Source organism: Sebastes umbrosus, chromosome 19 (assembly GCF_015220745.1).
Source record: "Sebastes umbrosus isolate fSebUmb1 chromosome 19, fSebUmb1.pri, whole genome shotgun sequence".
NCBI lineage: Eukaryota > Metazoa > Chordata > Actinopteri > Perciformes > Sebastidae > Sebastes > Sebastes umbrosus.
In genome coordinates, this window is record NC_051287.1 from 17,197,589 (window position 1) to 17,219,749 (window position 22,161).

The 22,161-nt window shown below is 40.1% G+C and overlaps 1 protein-coding gene across 4 annotated transcripts in view; it reads right to left on the minus strand.

Moving 5' to 3' along the window:
* Nucleotides 1-22,161, minus strand: part of LOC119478046 (splicing factor SWAP) — a 72,012-nt gene that overhangs the window by 11,421 nt on the left and 38,430 nt on the right. For 3 of the 4 annotated variants that reach the window (XM_037752438.1, XM_037752437.1, XM_037752440.1), the window contains exons 14-17: nucleotides 18,003-18,199; nucleotides 10,655-11,064; nucleotides 7,665-7,796; nucleotides 7,101-7,241 (exon numbers count right to left, since the gene is read on the minus strand). In XM_037752438.1, coding sequence (XP_037608366.1) covers nucleotides 7,101-7,241; nucleotides 7,665-7,796; nucleotides 10,655-11,064; nucleotides 18,003-18,199 — 880 coding nt within the window. The remainder of the gene's footprint in view (nucleotides 1-7,100; nucleotides 7,242-7,664; nucleotides 7,797-10,654; nucleotides 11,065-18,002; nucleotides 18,200-22,161) is intronic. The other variant, XM_037752439.1, reaches the window with a different exon arrangement.

The following is a 22,161-nucleotide window of genomic DNA, read 5'->3' on the forward strand; positions in this document are numbered from 1 at the left end:
TCAAACTTTTCAAATAAAAAAAACAAACAGAAAACAGACAAAATTAACATTTCTCCCATATCTGCGGTGGCGTTTCTATTCATTCGTAAAGAGATGCATTTCCTTGCGTTAAACACCAGGGGGCGGTCATACGCATACTACGCAGATTTACAGACACAAAACAAAACTGTGTGGAAACGAGGCGGGAGGGTTATGATGAATTAGGGAGTTCCTAAATGAATCACATCCACACGGTGTCAAGACAAGAGAGTGCTTTCTTTGCTCATAAACATGAACAAGAGGAACTTGTTGTCAATAACAGGGCTGGGCAACCAATGTGGTGTCAGCCAATTACAATCGAGGGGCCAAGCTGTTGAGATGGTAGGTCGTTTTAAATGTTTAGGAATGGTTTTTAACACTCAGACCACATTTGTAGGAAGGCAACGCAAAGATTATTTCTTTTAAGGAAATTGAATAGCTTTGACGTGAGCAAAGGAGTCCTGAGGATGGTTTACACCAGTCTAGTGGAAAGTATAATTTCCTACAGCATCACTTGCTGGTACGGGTAAATTTAGGGAGCGAAAAACAAGCTCACAAGAATAATTAACACTGCCAGCAAGATTATACGAAACCCCCAGAGACAGCTGGCGGAGCTGTATAATACACAAACCAGGAGGAAAGCACCATTAATAGTTCAGGACCCTTCACATTCTTTGTTTAATGAATTTGTAAAACTCCCTTCTGGAAGACAATATGGGGCACCCACAGCAACGAGAATCCGCTTTAAGAGCTTTTCCTTTTTTTTTTTTTTTTCTTTTCTGTTAAGTTCATGTATATCTGTGAAGCCGAAGACAAATTTCCACGCTAATGGACGAAAAAAAAAAAAAAACGTCTATTCTGCCGTCGGCGTCTAACATTTCATAATTCATCAAGAGCTTTTTAAAAATAGAAAAAAGTCAGGCGCATCTAGTTGATTGAACGCAACGGGTGACAAGAAACTGCAGAACAGACGGCTGCTGATGTTGTAGAGTTTTCCAGCTGTAGTCCACTGAAAAAGTAGGACAATTTGGAATGTGTGTATCTGTGTACGGCAGTCCTTCTTGGGTATTAGACTCCTTTAAATACATAACTTGGGATTATTATGGTACGCTGCTCTAGTTCCATCCCTTGTAGAAAATAAAATACAGTGTTTTGATAAGAAAAAAAAGAAAAGCCAATCGCCTTCTGTAATTGTTCTGCTTATGTGGCCACTCTAATAATAATTCTGCTCTCTGAAAAGACAGAAAATGACTACATACAACCGACAAAATGAAAAAAAAGAATAAAGGAAATAAAAGCATTCTCGACTTAACAAAAGGCTACGCCTGGTGATGTGGGATGTTGTTGGACAACAAAAAAACAATGCTTTTAAAAGCATGAAATTGTGGTTTATGAAATACCTTGGTTATAAGCAAAACTGTCCCTGAACAAAAGAAAAGGAGCCTTTATGTTTATACAAGCGAACCATATTTCCATGGTATGTCATCATTTATAAATGCCTTTGTGGAAAAAGAACATCACAGTTATTTAAGAGTTCTGGGTTACACAAATCTAAGATCTGCAAACACAACTTCTGTTCACTAGCTTGCTAAACATTTCCTTGAATCAGTTACACAAATTACCATTTAACAAATTCCAAATTTAACAGCTTGTATTCGGAAACTTTGGGGGAGGATAGTGGATAAACAGAGGCAGGATTCAGCACATAATTCATCCGTATTATCTCTTAAACTGCCATTGCAGCTTCTTTCACATTGTGTGCTTTTATTCATGATTCTTCAACAGTTATTTCCCTCTTACAGATGGGAATGATGTAGGGCTGCAACTAACGAATACTTTCATTGTCGATTAATCTGTTGATTATTTTCTCGATTAATCAATTAGTTGTTTGGTCTATAAAATGCCAGAAAATGATGGAAAATATTGATTTTGTGTCCCAAAGCCCTAGATGATATCATCAAATGTTTGTCCACAACTCAAAGATATTCCGTTTACTGTCATAGAGGAGCAAAGATATATAAATATTCACATTTAAAAAGCTGGAATCTGAGAATTTTTACTTTTTTCTTTTCTTAAAAAATTACTCAAACCATTAAGTGATTATCAAAATAGTTGGCAATTAATTTGCAGCTCTAGAATGATGACCAAATAAATTATAAAGTTTCTTGTTGGAAAACAACAGAGCCTTTTATGGCTTGCGTAAAACATGTAAACCCCTCCAAATTCCTCCTTTGAGACCTATAGTGGCTAGTAATGGCATTTTAATGGAACATCTGTCCCAGTTTGTTGATCATTTTATCAGTTACACCTTTGCCTTTCTTTTTTCTCGATGACACCACAGCTATTTTGAATATTGCAAAATATTTTGGATGCAATGACAATGAGCTCCTCACTACTTTTGATGTGCAGAGTTTGTACACGTGTGTCCTCCATAACATTGGCCTTGAAGTGTCCAAGATGATAGATGATAGATGATATTATCTTTAAAAAAACGCCTGGCTAACTAATACTCCCGAGGATGTTCTGCTGACCTTGACTGAGATTATTCTGTCCATGAACTTTTTTTTTAAATATTCAAAGAACTATTTTTGCAGTCAGACCGTGACCAGCCATGGGAAGTTCCTCTGCCCCCTTCATATACTCTTGTCTTGTTTATGGGAAGAAAACATCATTTTCAACGCTGCAAATCTATTCCTCTCTAAAATTGCTTTAAGAGATATATTCATGATTTTCAGATAAGCTGGAGAGGCAGCACTCAAGAATTGCACTTTTTTTTTTTTGCAATACTTTACAATACTTGAATGCCGCAACATCTCACTATGGATTACAACGTTGAACATATTGACTTTTTTAAATCTCGTGATTTCCATTTGTAATAATGGCAGACTGAAAACCACCAATCTTTTTTGTAAAACCAACCAGCAAAAGTAAGCTCCTCAAAGCAGACAGTAATCACTCAAAAAAACTTTTTAAAAACATCCCTATAGGAGAATTTCTCCAGCTGTAGTGAGGACAATGAAGAACTAAAGGAATGCTTCAAGGCCAGGGGATACCCTATGGCCTTTTACATAGTCAGCCTATCAGAGAGCAGTGAGCACAGACAGACAGTCCCTATTGGACAAAAAGACCAAATTTCCTCAAGAGTTTATTTGTTTGACCGTTTACAACCCACAGTCTGTGCAGATAAAACAAACAATTACTTATAAATTAGCACGCCCTACAGAGTGATCCTTCTATTATGGATATCTTTTTCAAATTCCCACTAACTTCATTCCGTCTTCGTTCATTTATATCTTTCCAAACCTTTCGTTGTCCACTCGGTGTGCTCACTGCTCCAGCTTCACAGATGCAAAGAAGCTTGTGCACCCACGCACAAGATTTTTTTTTTTTAAATCCAGTCCTTAATAAGCTGCAGTAGTACATCTATAGTAGCTCTAAAAACTGAGTATTGCAGAATTGCTAATCGCGCTAAGAATCTTGAGTATGCAATGGCACGTCATTATGTAAATGCAAACCATGGATCTACCCTAAAATTCTGGGGTATTGAAAAGATTTCCTCATCCCTTAGGGCAGGGATTCCTCCACATTTTTCATGTCAAGGATCCTTAAATTGATACATATTAGGTCACGGACACCCCATTTGATAAAATTTTGCTTCAGGGACCTCCATCTGAAAATATTTTTGGTTGCTAGATAAGATTAAGATCAGAATTTTATACCCAACTACAGTTGAGATAACCATAGAGGAAGGGAAACTTATGATCAGAATAGTCGCTCTAATGACTCTTACTCACATTAAGCTCACTTCTATAGTGAATTAGTGAAAACAAACTATTCCCCTATTTTTCTGTAGACCCCCTGGAACTCCCTCAAGGACCCCATGGAGTCTCTGGACCCCTGGTTGAGAACCACTGGCCCCAAAGGGAGGGGACATTGAAAATAAATTGTTCTGCAGAGAAACATACTGGATTTATACACAATTGAGCCACATGGATTGAAAAAGGGGAAATCAATTAATCTTGTTTTCCACGGAGACTCCTTAACCTAATGCATGACATATTGGTGATATTCAGGCACTTACAAATCCATTTTACCGATATGCAATTCCAATGTAACATCTGACACCGCTGCTCCGGAGAGGGTAATTGCTTCAATATGAACATATTCGAGAGCTGCATGAATTAGCATTGCCATTTGCTTACAGTGTAATGGCCCGATGCGACGAGAAGGGCGGCATTTCTGTGCTCCTTTCCCATCAGCCTGTTAACTTTTCCAGCTTTTCTTATGTTCTGGATTGATGACAATCTCTTCTTCCGCCACCTCCTCATCAACTGTGTTCACTGACCATCCATACTGTACAACGACTCAAAAAGAAGGAATTTACACCTTAAACCTACTTCAGTAAACTTGGTACCGTTTCACTTGTCGTGTTTGAACAGATGTTTTTTTTTTTTGTTGGTGCATACAAAAGCGATGCTTTGCTCGTGCTGCTCAACTTCAGCTCCTTGTAGTACAGTGGGCATGCATTTCGTTTGGAAGCAGAGAGGGAGGGAAAGGTAGGGAGTGATTTCGCCTCAAGTTCATTTGGCTGCAACCCTTGTAGCTCTACATTTTGCCCTCTAATTATTCAGCGGTTAATGTATGCAGCTTTAATTGTTTCCGTGTTCGAAACATTTGAAACCAACAGCCCCAAGACTTCAGAAGAGGTCTTTGTGTCCGTTGCCATAAATGCCTTTGTGCCTTACGACCCTGAAGCTGAAAAGATGTTGGGCTCACATCACTGGCTCTTTAGGTTTAACGCCTCAAGTCATTCTCGTCCGTCCTGGATTTAGAATTCCTTGGACAACACGGACAAGGCCTGAGCTTTGTTTTACCCACTAGAGTTTCATATTCACATAGTATTAACAGTTGTATTCAACACATCTTTTTGGATGACAATGCTGTCTTGTGATGACACGATGCACAACACTACACAAATTGATCATTCTGCAACAGAAAAATCAACATCTTACAAGATTTCCATTGTGGTAAAATATGTAGTTTACAATGGTGGCGGTGACAGATTTACCACTCAATTTTTCCTGTATTCATTCTTTGAAACAATGGATGCTTGATTTCAGACGGAGGTAGATAAGCAAGAGATAATGTACAGCCAGCCAGTCATTGTTGTGAAATAAACCCCGACAGGGCGATGCAGGAGGAGGAGTCTTGCATCACTCTGAAGGGGTCTCGCTGTACATTATCCTACTTATTACACGGCCACTTACTTAAGAAATCAAAAATTTGACACAAAACGGCCCTCCAGAGTCCGAGATTAGAACGGCGTCCATGGCAACGGTACGTTATACATAGCAGCGGTCTGCTATAAAGAAATAACAGACAGTAGAATGCCGTAATTGACCAATCAGAATCGAGTATTCAAGAAAGCCGTTTAATAATAATAGTAGGAATCTCATTTCTAGCTGACGACTATCGATTTTACCACTTGGAATGACAACTGTTCAGTGTTGCCAGATCTCGTGAGAGAAACAAGCAACCAGGTCTATAGAAACAAGCACAAAAGAAGCAACTCTCCCCCCAAAAAAACCCCAAAACAAGCGACCTTACCTACCTACCACAATGTGAGGGAGAGGGCAGCCACTTGATCACTTCATATATACTGTATGTATGAATTTATTTTGAATTGCATGCATTTCATTGCATTTTTGCAATCATTTTTAGCTTTTAATATTACATTTTTTCTTGTCAACTAAACTTAAAGAAGTTGAAATTGAATTTTTGCATTTCGTTTCATTTTTTGCAAATCGACATAATGTGCTCGTATATCACACTAACAAAAAGAGCAAACCGCCTTTGAATCGTCCCCCACATGAGGGTGAATCCAATCTCTAAGGCCACTCTCTGTTTTTCCCCAATCTTTGTTGTACTTTTTGCCATATTTCACCCACTTGGTAGCTGGCATTGTTGGCTAAACTCCATCAACCCTGCGAAGATTTATCTCACAACAACACTCTGAGCGATGCCGGTGAATGACTGTCAGTCATCTGTGTGTGTGTGTGTGTGTGTGTAGACAAACTAGACAGGTATAGAGGAGAGAGACAGGAGCAAGTCCAAATGAGTAACTATACTATAGAAACAAGCTAAAAAAAATGCAACCAGTATTTGTAAGCAACCTTTCAGGGAAAAAAGCCCCATGTCGCTTATAATAAGCAGACCTTGGCCACTCTGGCTGACTTCATTTTTCCAGCTCACTTGTTTTAAAACAAGAATCCTTTAAAATGGTCTCAACTATGATGTCTACATAGTATGTAATATCACGCCAAAAGACTGAGGCTGAATCTAACATAACCGTTTGGCTGCTTAGCTTATATATGGACAAGCATGACAGAGGACAAAACCTGCGACCCCACAAATTTACCTTGGAAGTAACACTAGGTTGGGGTACTACTGTAGGTAGTAGTCGGCATGGTTCCATTCGCAGCTTATGTTAGAGGACATAAACACTGTTTAATCCATTCCTTACACTTTTGCTCTTTTTTTCCCCGAAAGGTTAAATGAAAATACACCACCCTCTAAACTTCAACGTGTGGAGAAATCCAAAGCTTGGCAGGCCTGCTGTGTCTATTTATGTTTGCTAAATATAATAGGACAATCATTATTTCAGGGGGAGGGGGGTTACAAACGGTCAATTCTTTAGACTTAATGATAAAAATAACATAAAAAACACGCTTTAAGCAAAGAGTTAGTGATTGTCAAAAGCCTTCAAAGAGAGGAAATTAATTGGACATCACTTTCAGTTTGGTCTTTGACAGAGTGTATCAGCACAGTTTTGACAGGTTGCTATAATAGCCAACGGCTGTTTGTTCTAAGAGAGACAGAGGCTTCACAGACCAGATCTATTGGTCTAAATAAGATATTTAAAAGCATAATGAAATGCAAATTGTTTCAATCTCATCAGTTGTTGGGCTTTAAGACCTCCCACCAACCTTTTTGTCTCTTTAGTGAAGAGACTTTCAGTTATAACTGGGAAAAGCAATCTAAGTGCTTAGCTGGCTTGATTGACAGGCTTGTAGAGGTGTTACCTGGAGTGGGTCAGGCTGGAGGCGGGGCTAGCCGACGGGGACAAAACTCTGCTGGGTGAGGAATACGGGGAGAGAGAGGAACCCACGATTTGCATCTGTCCTGAGGATGACAAGGAGCTCCTCCTTTTGTCAGGAGGGGACCTGGGAGACAAATGCGAGACGGAAACTGAAATATTTCAGATTCAGGCAGTAACGCCGCACAATGCACAATATATCAAGGGCGTGAAGCGCTGTCTGAAGGCAGCGCTTGTGTATTCAGCAAAGCCCTACTTTAAATTCATGCAAGTACAAGCTGTCCGTTGCAGTTTCCATCAGTGGTCATTTGGGGATTAAGTGGCTGTCTTGTAGGTATGTTGGCTAAATCTACTTTTAAAAGGACACAAAACATCACTCGATAGATATACATACAGTATTATCGAGACTGAACACCTTATTGGTGCACCTCTCTGCCTCGACAGGTGTAATAATCCGTGGTTTTCAGTGATAAAATAAAACACCGCTGTATGTGGACACCCACGATTCTTCCTCTCGCAACAGACTGACGACACCTGCGGTTAGGTTTACCTGGATCTCGAATGCCCCCTGGGCAGGCTGGAGCTGCTGCTGGGATGATGGCGCTCCCGCCCTTTCTCTTCGCGTCTCCTCTCTGATGAGGCGCCCCTCCTGTCCTTTCTCCCCGGGGAGTGTGAGCGGGATCTGGCCAGATGGGACGACAAAGAAAGATGGGGAGAGAGAAGCCATTAAATTACACAAGACAGAGCATGGTAGATGAGCTGATGCATTTGAAATGAAGAACACGAATAGAAGAGAGGTGAAAAGAGAGCGATACGACGATGAGGAGAGGAGAGGAGGAAATAAAGCAACCTATCAGGATGGGTTTTCAAGGAACTTGAAGCTAAGAATAGCCAGTGAAGGTTTGAGCAAGGTTTGCAGTGGCACAATTCACATTAAAGTGATAGTTTGGGTGTTTTGAAGCGGGGTTGTATGAGTTACTTAGGTGTATTACTTACAGTAGATGATAGTCGGTATGCCTACAGTTTGGAGAAACAGACAGGAGCACCGACACCAGAGCAAAGCAATACAGTGCTGTGGACAGGGGACGGCATAAAAATGTATTTTAGCCACCTAAAAGAAAGGCTCACCTAAAAAATTGATATCCGTTTAAGTGTACGCTATAATTAGAATACTTTCACCGCTTTATCTTGCCGTCAGACAGCTATTTCCTTCTTCATTCCGACGGGAAATTGAACTCAAGTGAAACTGCTTTCTCCAACAAGGATCAGAGGACAAACTCAATATAGATATGTTTCACTTTCAGTTCAGTTTGCTGTCGGAAAAATATTCTACACTTAGACGGATATCAATATTTTTAGGTGAGCCTTACTTTTAGGTGGCTAAAATATGTTTTTCTGTCCACATCAGTACATTGCTTTGCTCCGGTGCCGGTACTCTTTGTCTGTTTATCGATGCTGGGGGCACGCCGACCATCATCTACTGTAAATAATGCACCTACTATGGTTAAGTACTAGTAAGTAAGGTGATGAGTAATAAAACGCCACTTCAAAACACCCGAAACTATCCCTTTAAGCCAGTTAAAGACAGTCTAATTACAGTGTGGGCCACAGGACAAAAACACCTACACACAACACACTAGTAAAGAAAACAGTATCAAAGATTTATAGATAAATATACAAGATTAATTCACTTCTCAGGTGTCTTTGCATAAAGGGCAGGAGTAGATTAACTTTCTCCACTGGTAAATATGCAGAGCATGTACATTATTTACAGACATGGAATTTTAGAGGAGGTTAGAGGAGGAAATTATAGCCCTTTTCTACAAACAAAGCCAGGCAGGAAAGGACAGCAGAGTTAATGCCAGCCTGTGCTGGGGTGGCTAAACAAAGCAGTCTGGTCAATATTGGCCTCTTTGACAGATAAACGGCACAAACAAAGCAGCACCAATCTGTGATCACTTGCTCTCAACCCTTGGTTAATTCTTAATTCAAATGTTCTTTCTCGTGCATCCTGTTATTCCTTCCTTTTTCTTCATTCCTCCTCTTTTTACCCATTGCATTTGTTTCATTAATTCATTTCACATTCAGACTTTTTTTCTTTCCTCTTTCAAGAGAAGCAGGAAACGAGAAAGAAAGAAAGAAAGGATAATAGAGAGACAGAATAATACATTATTTTCTATTAATATTTTTTGTTCATATGGGTGCAGTAAGCTATGCTCTAGAGGTTCAGCTGAGGTGGAATGTAAAACAGAGGGTGATTAATCATTACGTCCTCAGCCTGTCACATTAAATGTCTTATACCTTTAACAGCAGCTGTACCAATCACAGCTGCTTCACCAACTAAGTAAGTATATATCCAGAGAAAGTTTTTTTTTTGAAGATAACTTTGTTTCTTGACTCATCTCTGTAATTTGCATTGCATAAACCATGAGAATGCCAAGAGTTTGGACTGCACGTGTTGTTAAAAAAAACAAAAACAAGTTGATTCTGTTCAAAGAAAGCAGTTTAGTTCAGTTCAGTTATTTACTATCCCACAAAAGGAACATATTTCTGCAGCAAAGCAGCATAAAAAACAAAACAAAAATACAATACAACAATATAAGACATTAAAAGTAGAGGTTAACCGATAGTGGATTTTTAACAGCCAATATAATAACAATAGTTTGGAGCAGGAAAAAGCCAATAGACGATTAATCGTCCGATATCTTCTTTACTTCTGCAGCAGCCTAGTCGGCTACTTTTGCATAAGCCGTTTTAAAAAATCACTTTTTTGTCACCCCGAATTTACTCATTAGTAAGAGAATATCCTGAGGTGTGAATTGGTGGATTTTGTATTTATTTGCAATGGGCGATGCATTGTTCTGTGGCATACACTATGACTGGCCAGGATTACTGCTGTTGCGCGTCTCGTACATTGTTAAATGCCACTCTTGCAAACCATTAATGTTCGTACATACTCTCGGGGCAAGGAGGATCCTTAAGTGTGCGATTTCATTTCATGAGCGGATGGTTACGTGGCTGGATTATTTGAAAGAGAGAACGCCAAATAGGTGAGCAAGTTAAAGTAACAGTGAATGATTTATTTTCCTCCCTGTCTGCCAGTCGTGTTTCGTGGACAAAGATCTGATAATGTTGCGTTATTTTTCAAAGAGATGATTTTATTTTATTTTTCTGCCCCTCTCCCTTGACTTTGTGTCTGGAGCCTCCATGCAAAACGGTGAAGTACATACCCGTGTGGCTGGTGGCAGAAGTGCAGCCGCCGGCCGCTATCAGAGCCCAGTTCCGCAACTAATGATAGTTTGTAAAACGTCCTATCGGTGGTCTACCTCTAATTAAAAGTGCTCCTACCAAGGTGCTGTGTCCGTAGCGACAGACTGGATAGCTGCACTGAGCAGTCTTTTGTCCTAAAACACTCATTTATCTTGCTGAATCTGAAAAGTTACCATGACACAGTCATACAAGGAGAAAATATGTATGTTGGATTGTCGGATACTAGGAGATTCCCAGCCCTGCCACTGACAGTTTTGAAAGGTATCTTACCTGCGGGATCTCCTGTAGGCACTGGGAAGGGAGTGTTTACTCTTCGACCTTGACCTCGACTTCGATCTCGACCTTGACCTCTTCTTGTGTTTTTTCTTCTTTTTGTCTTTGTCCCTCCCTTTGTTCCTGTCTTTGTCTCTGTTTTTATCCCTATCCCTATCTCTATCTCTATCTCTATCCCTGTCCCTGTCTCTTTCTCGTTCCCTGTCTCTCTCTCTATCTCTGTCTCGGTCTCGATCTCTTGCTGCTCCTCTTGAGGTAGTGTGGGAGGATGAGGAGGACGGGGCCTCCCTGCTGCGATACGCTCCTTTCTTCTCCACGGCGTGTCTTTGATCCTGAGGATACGCAGGTGCTGCAGACGACACTTGAGGCAGCACGGGGTCAGACAGGACAGAGAGGGCTTCTTGCAACTACAAACAAAAGGTAGAAAGAATAAGAGAGAGAGAGCAAAAATCAGTGAAGGTATTATTTCGATAGACACATTTGGACGCTGGACCTTCTCTTTTTAATTGGTTTAAAGATAAAAAGAAAAAAAAAACAATGCATTGATTACAGTTAACAGTCAGTCTCACATTGAATGAATTCCCAAATGCTTGATCTCTCTGTACAACTGTGGAAAATCAATATGGGGATCCGTCTATTTCCTGTGTCCATCTTTGTCAATGTTACAGGGTAATACAACGCACATGGTGATGGAAGAATTAGAAAAAAAATAACATTGAGTTTACTCAATATGAGTAATAGGATAACAAGCTTCAGAGAAGAGAAGCTGAGAACACAACAGTGTCTGCTTTTCTTATCTCATTATGGGATTTTATAATTCCTTTGGGTGCTTCTTCTAATCCTGTATTTGCAAAATGTAAATGTGTTTTGTCACATATTTACATACTTTGGTTGGAAACAATACATTATGTGCTTGATTTCTTTTCCATATCGAGCAGTATAGATGTAGCTACAATGAAAAGAGGATTTTGAGGAGATGTTGTGTTAAAGGGGCATGGGATCATAACCAGCTGGCTCAGGCCTTACTCTCTTGGGAAATTATAACTCATATTTTTACCTAAAAAAAAAGAAAATCTTTACTCAGCTGATTAAAAAGTGTGGGTTACACAACACGGTGCAGCGCTCTGGCTACACGCTGAGTTACAACTGTCAGTTGTGACAAAAGTGCCTCTAATTACACCAATGCCATCAGTGGATTAAACACGACACTAAACCTTCCAAGGTCAGATTTTATCTTCCAGGGTGGGTTCTTAGATTGCTCCTGCGGTCACCCATGTTATATGTGTATGCATTTATGGTACAAAAACGGGCATTTGGATAAAGTAAGACATAAAATGGCATACTTTTATATGCTAGCATTAACATAAATGGAGACAGCAAGGAAATGAATGTGGGCTGTGTGACTTCAATCTCTCCAATTCAATCACACCCACCTCCTAACCATCTGCTAAAATTGGTAAGGAATGGGTGCATCATAAAAAGAGAGACAGGGAGGGACAGAAAGAAGAAGAGAAGGGTGATGAAAGCAGATGAAAGCAGGAAGCAAATGAGGTAAAGAAGTACAGGCAGGAAAGAAAGAAAGAAAGAGAAAAGTGCTCGCAACAGAAGACAATCAATAAGTATCTATAAACAGGCAGGGAAGGAAGAATATTTATTACACCTTTCTATTTGCGCACTATCTGGTGTCTGGGCTAAGGGAGAGATAATGAAATGATAGGAAGCGAGGTTTGGTTTAAAATTAGGACTGACATATGGGAAGCTTATCCCAACACCAGGTTGAGAAAACGTCTGCCCTCTCGCACCTGCTCTGGCAAGATACGGAAGTTCGGACGGCACGGGGAGTAACAATAAAAAAAGTTGCAGTCCTAGGGGAGGAGAAGCGAGGAGGAACACACAGGAGGAAGACATTCTCTCATTGTGGAATAAAATAATGAATAAATAAAAATTAAATAAAACATTCAGAGAAAGATTAAACACATATTTTGGCCTGATTAAATTCACAATAGTAAATGTATCACTTAATTAGTATCTCCTGTGCTCAAATAAAATAAAAAAAAACAGTTTAATTAAATATGAAACACTGAAAGAGATACTTTTACATTGTTAAGGAGAATCTCCTCCTGTTAAATTAGTCTAAAGCAAAAAAACAGCTCAAACAGTCACAATAATAATCAGAGCAGCGCTGCCTCTCCGTATTTTTCAGTTTTGCATACAGCACACGATCAAACAGGACAAACTCTTTTTCATTCTATGCTCGTGCACTATCTGACATTGTGAAATAAAAATAGGCCTATGCAGCAGAAAATCTCTAATTAATAAGGAAATTGATGAGAAAATGTATTAGGAAATTCACAGTGAGAAGCAGGCTCGCCTCCCTCGTGCTCACATTGGCCATTAATTGAGGATTTGACTGCAAAAAAAAAGTTTTAAAATCCATCATTGATGGCAGCCTGCGAGAGAGAGAGAGAGCTGAGAGCACTCTTATTCCTTCATAACATTATTCTCCAATTCATTGCTGTTTCTCAGCGGTGCCACCGCTCCCCTACCGAGCCAATCGGAGCTCTTTCCTTAACTATCCTGTCATGTCTGAATGAACACATGAGAAACATTTATGTTAAAGTCACCTATGCCTGACTGACAAAAAAAAAGTCATCGCTTTAATAGAGAGGCGAAGCCAGCAATGTGCATGACTGAAAAGGGTTTGAAAGAGAGCTCCACCGAGGTACGATGGACAGTTCAAAAACAATTATCGATGCAGCAGAACTGGAGTATTGTCTTTTTTATTCCATGCATTGTTCTAGCAAATAGGCCTAGGCCTTTAATCTACTAGGTTCTACTTACTAAAGATGCACCAATTGCAGTTTTCTTGGCCAATTCCAATTTCAGTCTGACCTGCTGATTCCGATTTTTTTGCCAATTTCAACGACGTTCTTTCTGAGAACTATAATTGACAACATACACAAACGTTTTTGTAACTTTTCTTTTTCCAATTCAATTGTATGTTCATAACAAAACAGCAAAAAATTTGAGGTTATATGAGCTGTAAACCGTCCGGTTATGACCGCTGGCTGATCGATGGGTGCTTTACTGTTTACTCATGACAGCTTACTCCATCTACTACAGTGCTGACACGTTAACAACATGATGAGCACTGTGGGGAACATGGCGAGCTTACATCAACAGATCCACGTCAGCGCATCCACTCTATCAGCATTCACATTTGTTCTCATACCTACAACATCTATCTAAACCATCCTGTTTTCCGGCTTTCCAAAATACAACATATAACAACACTAAAACCAGAAATTATAGGCTAATCACCTTGAAGTCATTCTGATCTCCCTTCACTTGCTCCAAATTCAAGTAATATTTGTTCTTCAAAGTGCTTCTTCTAATGACCAAAACATTACACAGGCTTGCACTGTCCCTTCACTCTGAACCCCTAGTGACATCTGATAGAATCAAGAAGTAAAAAAGGAAGAAAAACAACACCATTGTACTCAAAATTATTGTTTAAAAAGGTGTCAATGATAACATTCAGCCACTAAATGTTGCATTCTCCCTCCCCCGTTCCATTGCATTTCCTTTACAACAAGTCATTGGTAGGTACTTACCGTCAATCTCAGCCATTTCTCTATTTATTCCACACTAACTGACGACCTAGAGATACCACATGATACCAGCGTCGTTTTACTATTGGCTCACAAGCCTTGTTAGAAGTGGGAACCAAACGTCTGATATCTTCCACAGAGATAAACAAAACATTCATTTTGGAGCCACAAATGTATTTAAATGATTACTTCACAATCAAATGTTATCTATAAGACCTTTAAATCTCGTTATGCCATTGCCTTTATTACTATCCATTTCACCGTATCATCCCAGCACATAATGCACTCTCATCTGTCATGTTGGAATGTCTCCTTTTAACGTGGACTGTCCAATGTTTACCAATCACCAATGTGTGATTAGATCAAAATAGATTTTATTTCTCTGTCAAGTCCTTTAATACTTTGTAGACTGAGCACCAACCCAACATACGTTCACAATCTCTAACTGTCCATACATTCATCTCTGTCACCCATTTATTCATTAGCAGGCCAATGACCTGAATGTTGGTTCAGGGTACGTATGCTCTGATGGCCGCTGCAGAAGTCACAGAACATCTGGAGTAGAGTGACAGAGCTGGCGCAATAGTGACAGGAGCCTGCCCGCTGCCACCTGGCCCAACCGGCAATAGGCCAGCTCAGGACGCATCAGTTGGCTCGCATGAGGAGCTGACATGCAACATCCATCAAATGGACAGGCAATCTACAAATCAAATGACCTCCACCGAGTCATATTTACACTGTAAAGTGTTTAATATGACAGACAAAGGGCTTTTAAAATTTGCATTATTGCAGCACCCCTATGAAACTCAACAAAGGAGGGTTTTAAAACAGAGATACCCTACGTTCGCTCTGGGGCACCAAAACAGTGAACAGGGAAGTTGGTGGACAGAAGAGCTTTCTTTGATTACATCTTTATTTTGCTTTATTAGGAGCCACATTTTTCCTCCTAGGATTCTTCTGTAGTAGTGATGCTACACATTTGCAAGCGATCCTGCGGCCATTCTCCGATATTGTGAGATGTCCTTCCAATAATGCTACGGTTCTCAATAAAAGCACGAAACAACACACCGCATGTGCTCTGAGCATCAGCGCTGTGTATTGTGCAAGAATCTGGCGATATGATACGTATCTCTCTCTCATACAACATTAAGGCATTAAGAAAATCTACATGAATACACTGATTTCTATGGGATGAAATCACAAGACAAACTACCTCATACCTACAACAAAGACAACAAAACAAGTTTTTTAGGACTTGGGAAAGTTTCAACCCTCTGCCTGTGAGTCTTTGTTTAAAAAGGAAACTACACTCGGCTTCCTTATGAGTGCCGACAGCTGCGTAGTGATTAACTTATCCAGCATACAAATCCCACCTTTTTAGTAATGACTGATTGGAATTGTTGTCTCAGTCCAGGCCTAAAGCTGCTCATACATGGAAAGCAGTCCAAGTTGAGCACACCGATTCAGCTCAATAACAATGTGCGATATACTTTATCTGCTGTGTATATGCGACCTTTAAATGTATGCCGTTTCCCGATATTCACATGGTATATGTGTGACTGATTTACATGAAGATATCCCTTAGCAACCAGACGATCGCTCTCTTAATCTATTATTGCATGGTTACATAAACTGAAAACCGCCATCAATACAGCACACACACAGGTTCTAACAGCTGTAGGTGCCTGCAACTTCATTTGCACATAATCAATAATGCACCATCATAGGAAAGAAAACACAGTATGCCATCTGGTATCAACAGACATAAAGATTGAGGCGGTTTTTAGTATACTGCGCCAGCTGTAGTAAATGTGATTTTCTGTTAACTGAACCTCTACTATGACCACAGATTTGACCGCAGTTCAACAAAAAGTAAGAGGCTGAGAAGAAAAAAGCAGAGCGAGCACAAATTTGTCACTGACCTCAGGGTGGACAGGTCTAGCCAGGGGTGTGGACGTTAACAATGTGATGTGGCAAGCTCCACGTTTCAACAGAATTTGTGCTTCTTTATCCACCACTGAGGCATTAGTGGGTGTCATTTTTTCTACCTTGAATTATCCAACTGCATATTACAAAAAAGCCTCATTTCCACACATATCGTTTATATTGTTTATATTCAAGGATTTTTTAGAACAAAATGTTGCTCTCAAATCTCAAACGTTGGGTGGAAATTAAACAGCACAGAGTGGCAGGTTATGTAAAATGCGCAGGGAGAAAAAGTCAAGGTGGGCTAACAAGTCTGTGAGTGTATGCTAAATATTTGTTTAGACTTGAATGCTCTGTGCTGAAATTGTGAAATGATTACATGCTTCATTCACCTGCCAACCTTGAGAAACAAAACGGAATCATTAATGCTAGCTGGACATTAAGTGGCAGTTTGATGAACAAATAAACTGATTCAAGAAATGCAAAAAATGCAATCACTGGACACCGCATCTTTCCTCTGAAACCATCCTATTTTTTATTCTGAAGGCAACCTGTTGCAGTTAGCCCGGTGAAGTGACTTTTTCAGCACCCCATTTGGCCCCTGATTACAGATGGAAAACTATAACGCCGAGCAGGAATGAGTCTCTCTAAACAAGACATTTGTGATATTCCATCCATCCATCCATCCATTATCTGTACCCACTTATACTATTCAGGGTAGCGGGGGGGCTGGAGTCGATCCCAGCTGTCATTGGGTGAAGGAGGGATACACCTTGGACCTTGGACAGGTCGCCAAACTATCGCAGGGCTGACACATAGAGTAGGACAACCATTCACGCTCACATTCACACCTACGGGCAAGTTAAAGTCAACAATTAACCTAATCTGCATGTCTTTGGACTGTGGGAGGAAGCCGGACAACTCAGAGAAAACCCACACTAATACGGAGAGAACATGCAAACTCCACACAGAAGGGCCCCAAGGCAGGATTGAACCTGTGACCCTTTTCCTGTGAGGTGGCCGTGCTACCCACTGCACCCCGTGCAGCCCTACATTTGTGACATTAGAAACCCAAAATGATTTAACCCCTGACATGATATCCCAAACTATGGAGGACGAAACTTGCCAAAAAAATAAATAAATAAATGGCTCAATAAATAAATAAATAAATAAATAAATATCTCATTAAATGTACCAAAATATTAAAAATAAATGTAGGCATTAATTAATAGATACAATGTGACAAATTTATATTTCTGTTCATTTGCTTATTTATTTATATACCTTTGTATTAATTCCCCTAACTATCTACTTTTCTATTTAATTTTCCATTTAATTTATTTATTTATACTCACTTTTAAATGTTTTTATGTATTTTTGCATTCATTTTTTATTTATTTAAAATTTATTTTTAAATGTATTTATTCATGATTAAATTCTATGTATTTATTTATGTATTCATATATTTCCGCATGATTTTCCCTTTGTATTTCTGAGAGTCAAGCAAGGGCCCGCAGAGCATGTTTGAGGCTCTGCATCCAGGGGTCCGTAGACACACACACAGACCCTGCAGACCTCCCATTTCATTTTTGATTTTGGCAGGGTTGCGTCCTCCATACCAAACTGCAATCAAACACGAAGCAGTTTGGTATTCTCTCAACGGAACTTGAAATGTGACTTGAAATGATACTTCGGTAGAACTTGGGACTTGCTTGTGATTTGGGCTCAACCACATAGGATTTAGTCATGATTTGATTTGAGCATAAACATGACAAAGACTGATCCAACTTTATCAACCATTCACCTACCTCGAGCTGTGCCGTCGAGTCTAGCTCGGCTCTCTTAGCCTCAGGCTCCCCGGGGAAGGGGCCGCGGAGGGTCTGTAGGAAGAGCGCTGCCTTTCTCTTCCTCTCTGCCTGGAGCTGTTTCTCCTTGGACTCCTTAGATGCCTGGGCCAGCTTCTCCCTGGCTGCGGCCGCTAGACGGTCCTCCAGTTTCTGCTTGGCTGAGGGGCAGGGAGATGAGAGGGTAAAAAACGGGTGAGAGATGGTTGGACGAAGATGAAAACAAAAATTGTAGTCATTATCCCTTTTCTGTTTTCACCGCAGCCAGATATACCTCTATTGTAGTGCTATGCGGGAGGAGAAGATGATTGAATAGACAGAGAGAAGGAGGGAAAGAGTGGTTATGCTGTGATTTTCACTCAGCTGGCTTTTTCTTGACCAAATGGTCTTTGGAAGGCAAAGAACAAAAATAGAGAGAAGGGAGGTTGAAAAGACAGAGAGAGAGCGAAACGTGTTTAACGAGCGTAAGAAATAAAAATTATAGAGACAGGCAGGACGAAAAGTGAAGGACAAACAATGAAGAAAGGATTTTGAGAGTAATTTTCCACTCTTACTGTCACATCTAACAGAGGTGATATCAGTGGCATTTTTTCCCTGAGTTTCCAACTGCTGATTGACAGAGTTCCTGCTCTAAATGATAAGGCCTGAATAAGTCTCTGGTGGTGGGGTAATTTCATACAATCCAAGGTTTATACAGACAAAGCAAAGTAGGAGGGAACATGTGGGTGGAGAAGAGGAGACAGACATCTGAGTGAAATTGGGGGTGGAAAAAAATGTGCAGGGTTTTTGAGAGATGAGGAGAGGAGATGAAGTGACAGAGACGGGTGGGAGATATAGAGAAGCAAGGAGAGCGCAAGAATGAGATGGGTCACAGAGAGAGAACGGGGATGAGCGAGACAGAGAAAACAAGACGAGACAGTGAAGTATAAAGCAAATGCTTGCGGAAAAGCAAGTTGTTGAAGTTATGCAACCGCTGGGGCTACTGTTATCTCTTCAGGGTTAAACATAGACTAGCTGCCGAGGCAAATCATATTTGAGTATAGTGGGAACAATAGCCGAGTGGAGCAGAATCCGCCTGTACGCCCAGACAGTGACACGATGCACAGTCCTGCAGGGTGAATACTGTATTTATACACTAAAGAGACATCTTGCTTTAATTTCTTGACTAGTATTGTTCAATAAAATATATATAATTTCATATGAAAAGCGCTCAAAAGATTCCGCGATTAACTGATTAGTCAATTTTGATAACTGATTGATCATTGAGGTCATTCATGGAGCAAAATGCAAAGCGTTCTCCAGCATCCAGCTTCTCATATGTTAGAATTTACTGATTTTTGCATTATTGTATAGTAATGACTAAAAACTTACAATTAAGCATAAAATGCTTAATAAAAAAAAAAAGTAATTGACAAATTGATAATGAGAATAATCATTAGTTAAACCTGTAGTAACAGTTATTTTTGTCCAGCGGAAACAAGTTGTAAACACTGACATATCATCACCACACACAGTCATTCTCCTTTTAGCTCTATTTTTGGTCTCAACCGACTCCTGAGGTAAATATCTGGCTCTCTAGCTGCACAATGCTCCACCGTGTTCACCAGCTAGTCGCTAATTGTGTCTGTCTGCTGCTTGGTGTTGAGCAGGCAGTGTGTTTTTAGAGCTTTTTCAATCAAAACAGCACCCGGAAACCACACTTTGAGATCAGTGAGAGTGAACCCAAAACAGTCAAATTGCAGAGAGCTATTCAATGAATTGAAACTCGCTGTAAAGCCTTGTAAAGCTGAGGGGAGCTGTGGATTCAGGTAATAATTCTCTGAAGGTTAGGTTCATCTTTCACATTTTAACATTATTCCACATTGTCATTTGATACATTGTAGTATCCAATGATAGTCTTTGTGATCCACTCAATGAATGGACTAGTAAAAGTATCTATATTTACACAGTGGGCAACCTCCGTCTCTGAAAAGTGAAGCCAATGCGGAAATGTCATGAACTTGCATTCTTTCTAATAGCCAGCAGGGGGCGACTCCTCTGGTTGCAAATAGAAGTCTGATTGTATAGAAGTCTATGAGAAAATGAGCCTACTTCTCACTTGATTTATTACTTCAGTAAACATTGTAAACATGAGTTTATGGTCTCAATCGCTAGTTTCAAGTCTTCTTCAATACAGCATGATGTTCATTTAGTAAATTATGGTCCCATTTAGAGTCAAATAGACCATAAAGCAGGGTGGTTTAGGGCGTGGCTACCTTGTGATTGGCAGGTCACTACCACGGCGTTGTCTGGTTTGGGAGATGTCTGTGTTTTCGTCTTAGAAATTGAACCCTTTTTCAGTGTGTTTTTATGTTTGCTTGTTTGTTTAAGTTTGTTGATTATAAGATTTTTGTATTTGCTCATAATGCTAATTGAGGTGAGATTCTCAAATCTCCGTTTCGATCGCCTAAAAATGTCTTATTCAGCCTTCGGTTGTACTTAGCTCCACCCTCTCGTGTCACTTCTGGTTGCAAAAAAACAAGATGGTGACGGCCAAAATGCCAAACTGGAGGCTTCAAAACAGCAGTCCACAAACCAATGGGTGACGTCACGGTGACTACATCCACTTCTTATATACAGTCTATGCATTTACAATATACTGTATCTAACTTTGTCCCTGAATAGAATCGCCACATTGATTTAAGGTATTTTAAGCCTTCTACCGTCACTATGAAAAACATACACTGCATGGGAAAAGTTTGCAGCAATCTAAACGATTCATGTACTTATCACTGGAAACCGCTTTTAGTGTGTGGCTGCTTTCCAGACCATCAATACAGATTAGCGTTCCGCTGTCTGCCACTGATTCTCCAGCTATCTGATCAAGTTAGGCCTGCTGACTGACAGCCACTTTGCCACATAGCAAAGCCAATTCAGTCAGCTATTTATTAGGCTTTTTCAGCCTCTTTCTCTGGCCGTCTGTCAGCTCAGAGAGAGAACACATTACACTCGTAGATTGTTCCACTGAACCTAAAACGGGGACCAGTCAGCAGGATTGAGGAGTAACGGAATATGTGGAATGCCGTTACGTTATTAGGATACAACAAAAAAAAGATGTTATCAGATTACCGATACGTTTAGTAAAAAATGGGGATTGTTAGGTTAAATACATTTTAAAATAAAGAACGATATACTTCCATGCACAGCGTGAACATTACAACACTTCTCGACACGAGTCAGCTTTTAACATTAGTGAAGAATGCTTTCACTGGGTGGAAATTTCGCCATTACATTGTAGGCTTAAGTAAATTTTATGAGCACAGTCATCCGAAGGCAGCAGGTATCGCTTCCATCTGCTTTTCTAACTGTGCGCACTGTCAAACCACAATTACGCACAGCAGATCTGCTGGTTACATTCTGTGCAACCAGCATCAGACTGTAAAATAACCACAGAAACCCCCCCTGTGCTTAAGTGAACATCAAATATGTCATTTTGATTAATTATTCTACACAGTTTCTTATTCAGATCAGGCGTGTGTTGGAGGCTGACACACTGAAATTGTGCGCACGGATGGACATCTGAAATAAGATGCATCATTTGAACATGTTGAATAAAACAGCACACAGTAGCCGTAAGTGGTAATCAGCCCACGCTCGTCTGCAGGCGTATGTGTGAGATTACTTCTCTTTTCAATTTTGACCGAGTCAGCAGCAGGAGCTGAGCTTGTTGCGTTGCAGGTTAATGGTTGGCGGGTGATGTTGTTCCCTCTTTCCTGCTTTACATTCAAAATAATGGCGAAATTTTAGCATTTTTTTTTTCTCCTGTCTTTATTTGCATATTTGGCATTGAGATAATCCCAAAAGGTTACTTTACTTTAATATTGTGATACTTGGATTAGGTTACAGACTACATTTTTCAAACAGGTAATTAGTAATTGTATTGGAATACATTTTTAAAGTAACCCTCCCAACCCTGCTCGCCCGGCCCCTTGATGCTGAAAAGTAGCACATTTGTCTTAACTGTCTGTCGGTTCATCTTTCCAGGTTCTATTTTGCAGATGTCTTTCTGGTCTGAGAGAGATTCCTACACTTTTGCTTTGTCCTTCGAGATCTCATGAAACGTAAGACAGCCTCAATCTATATT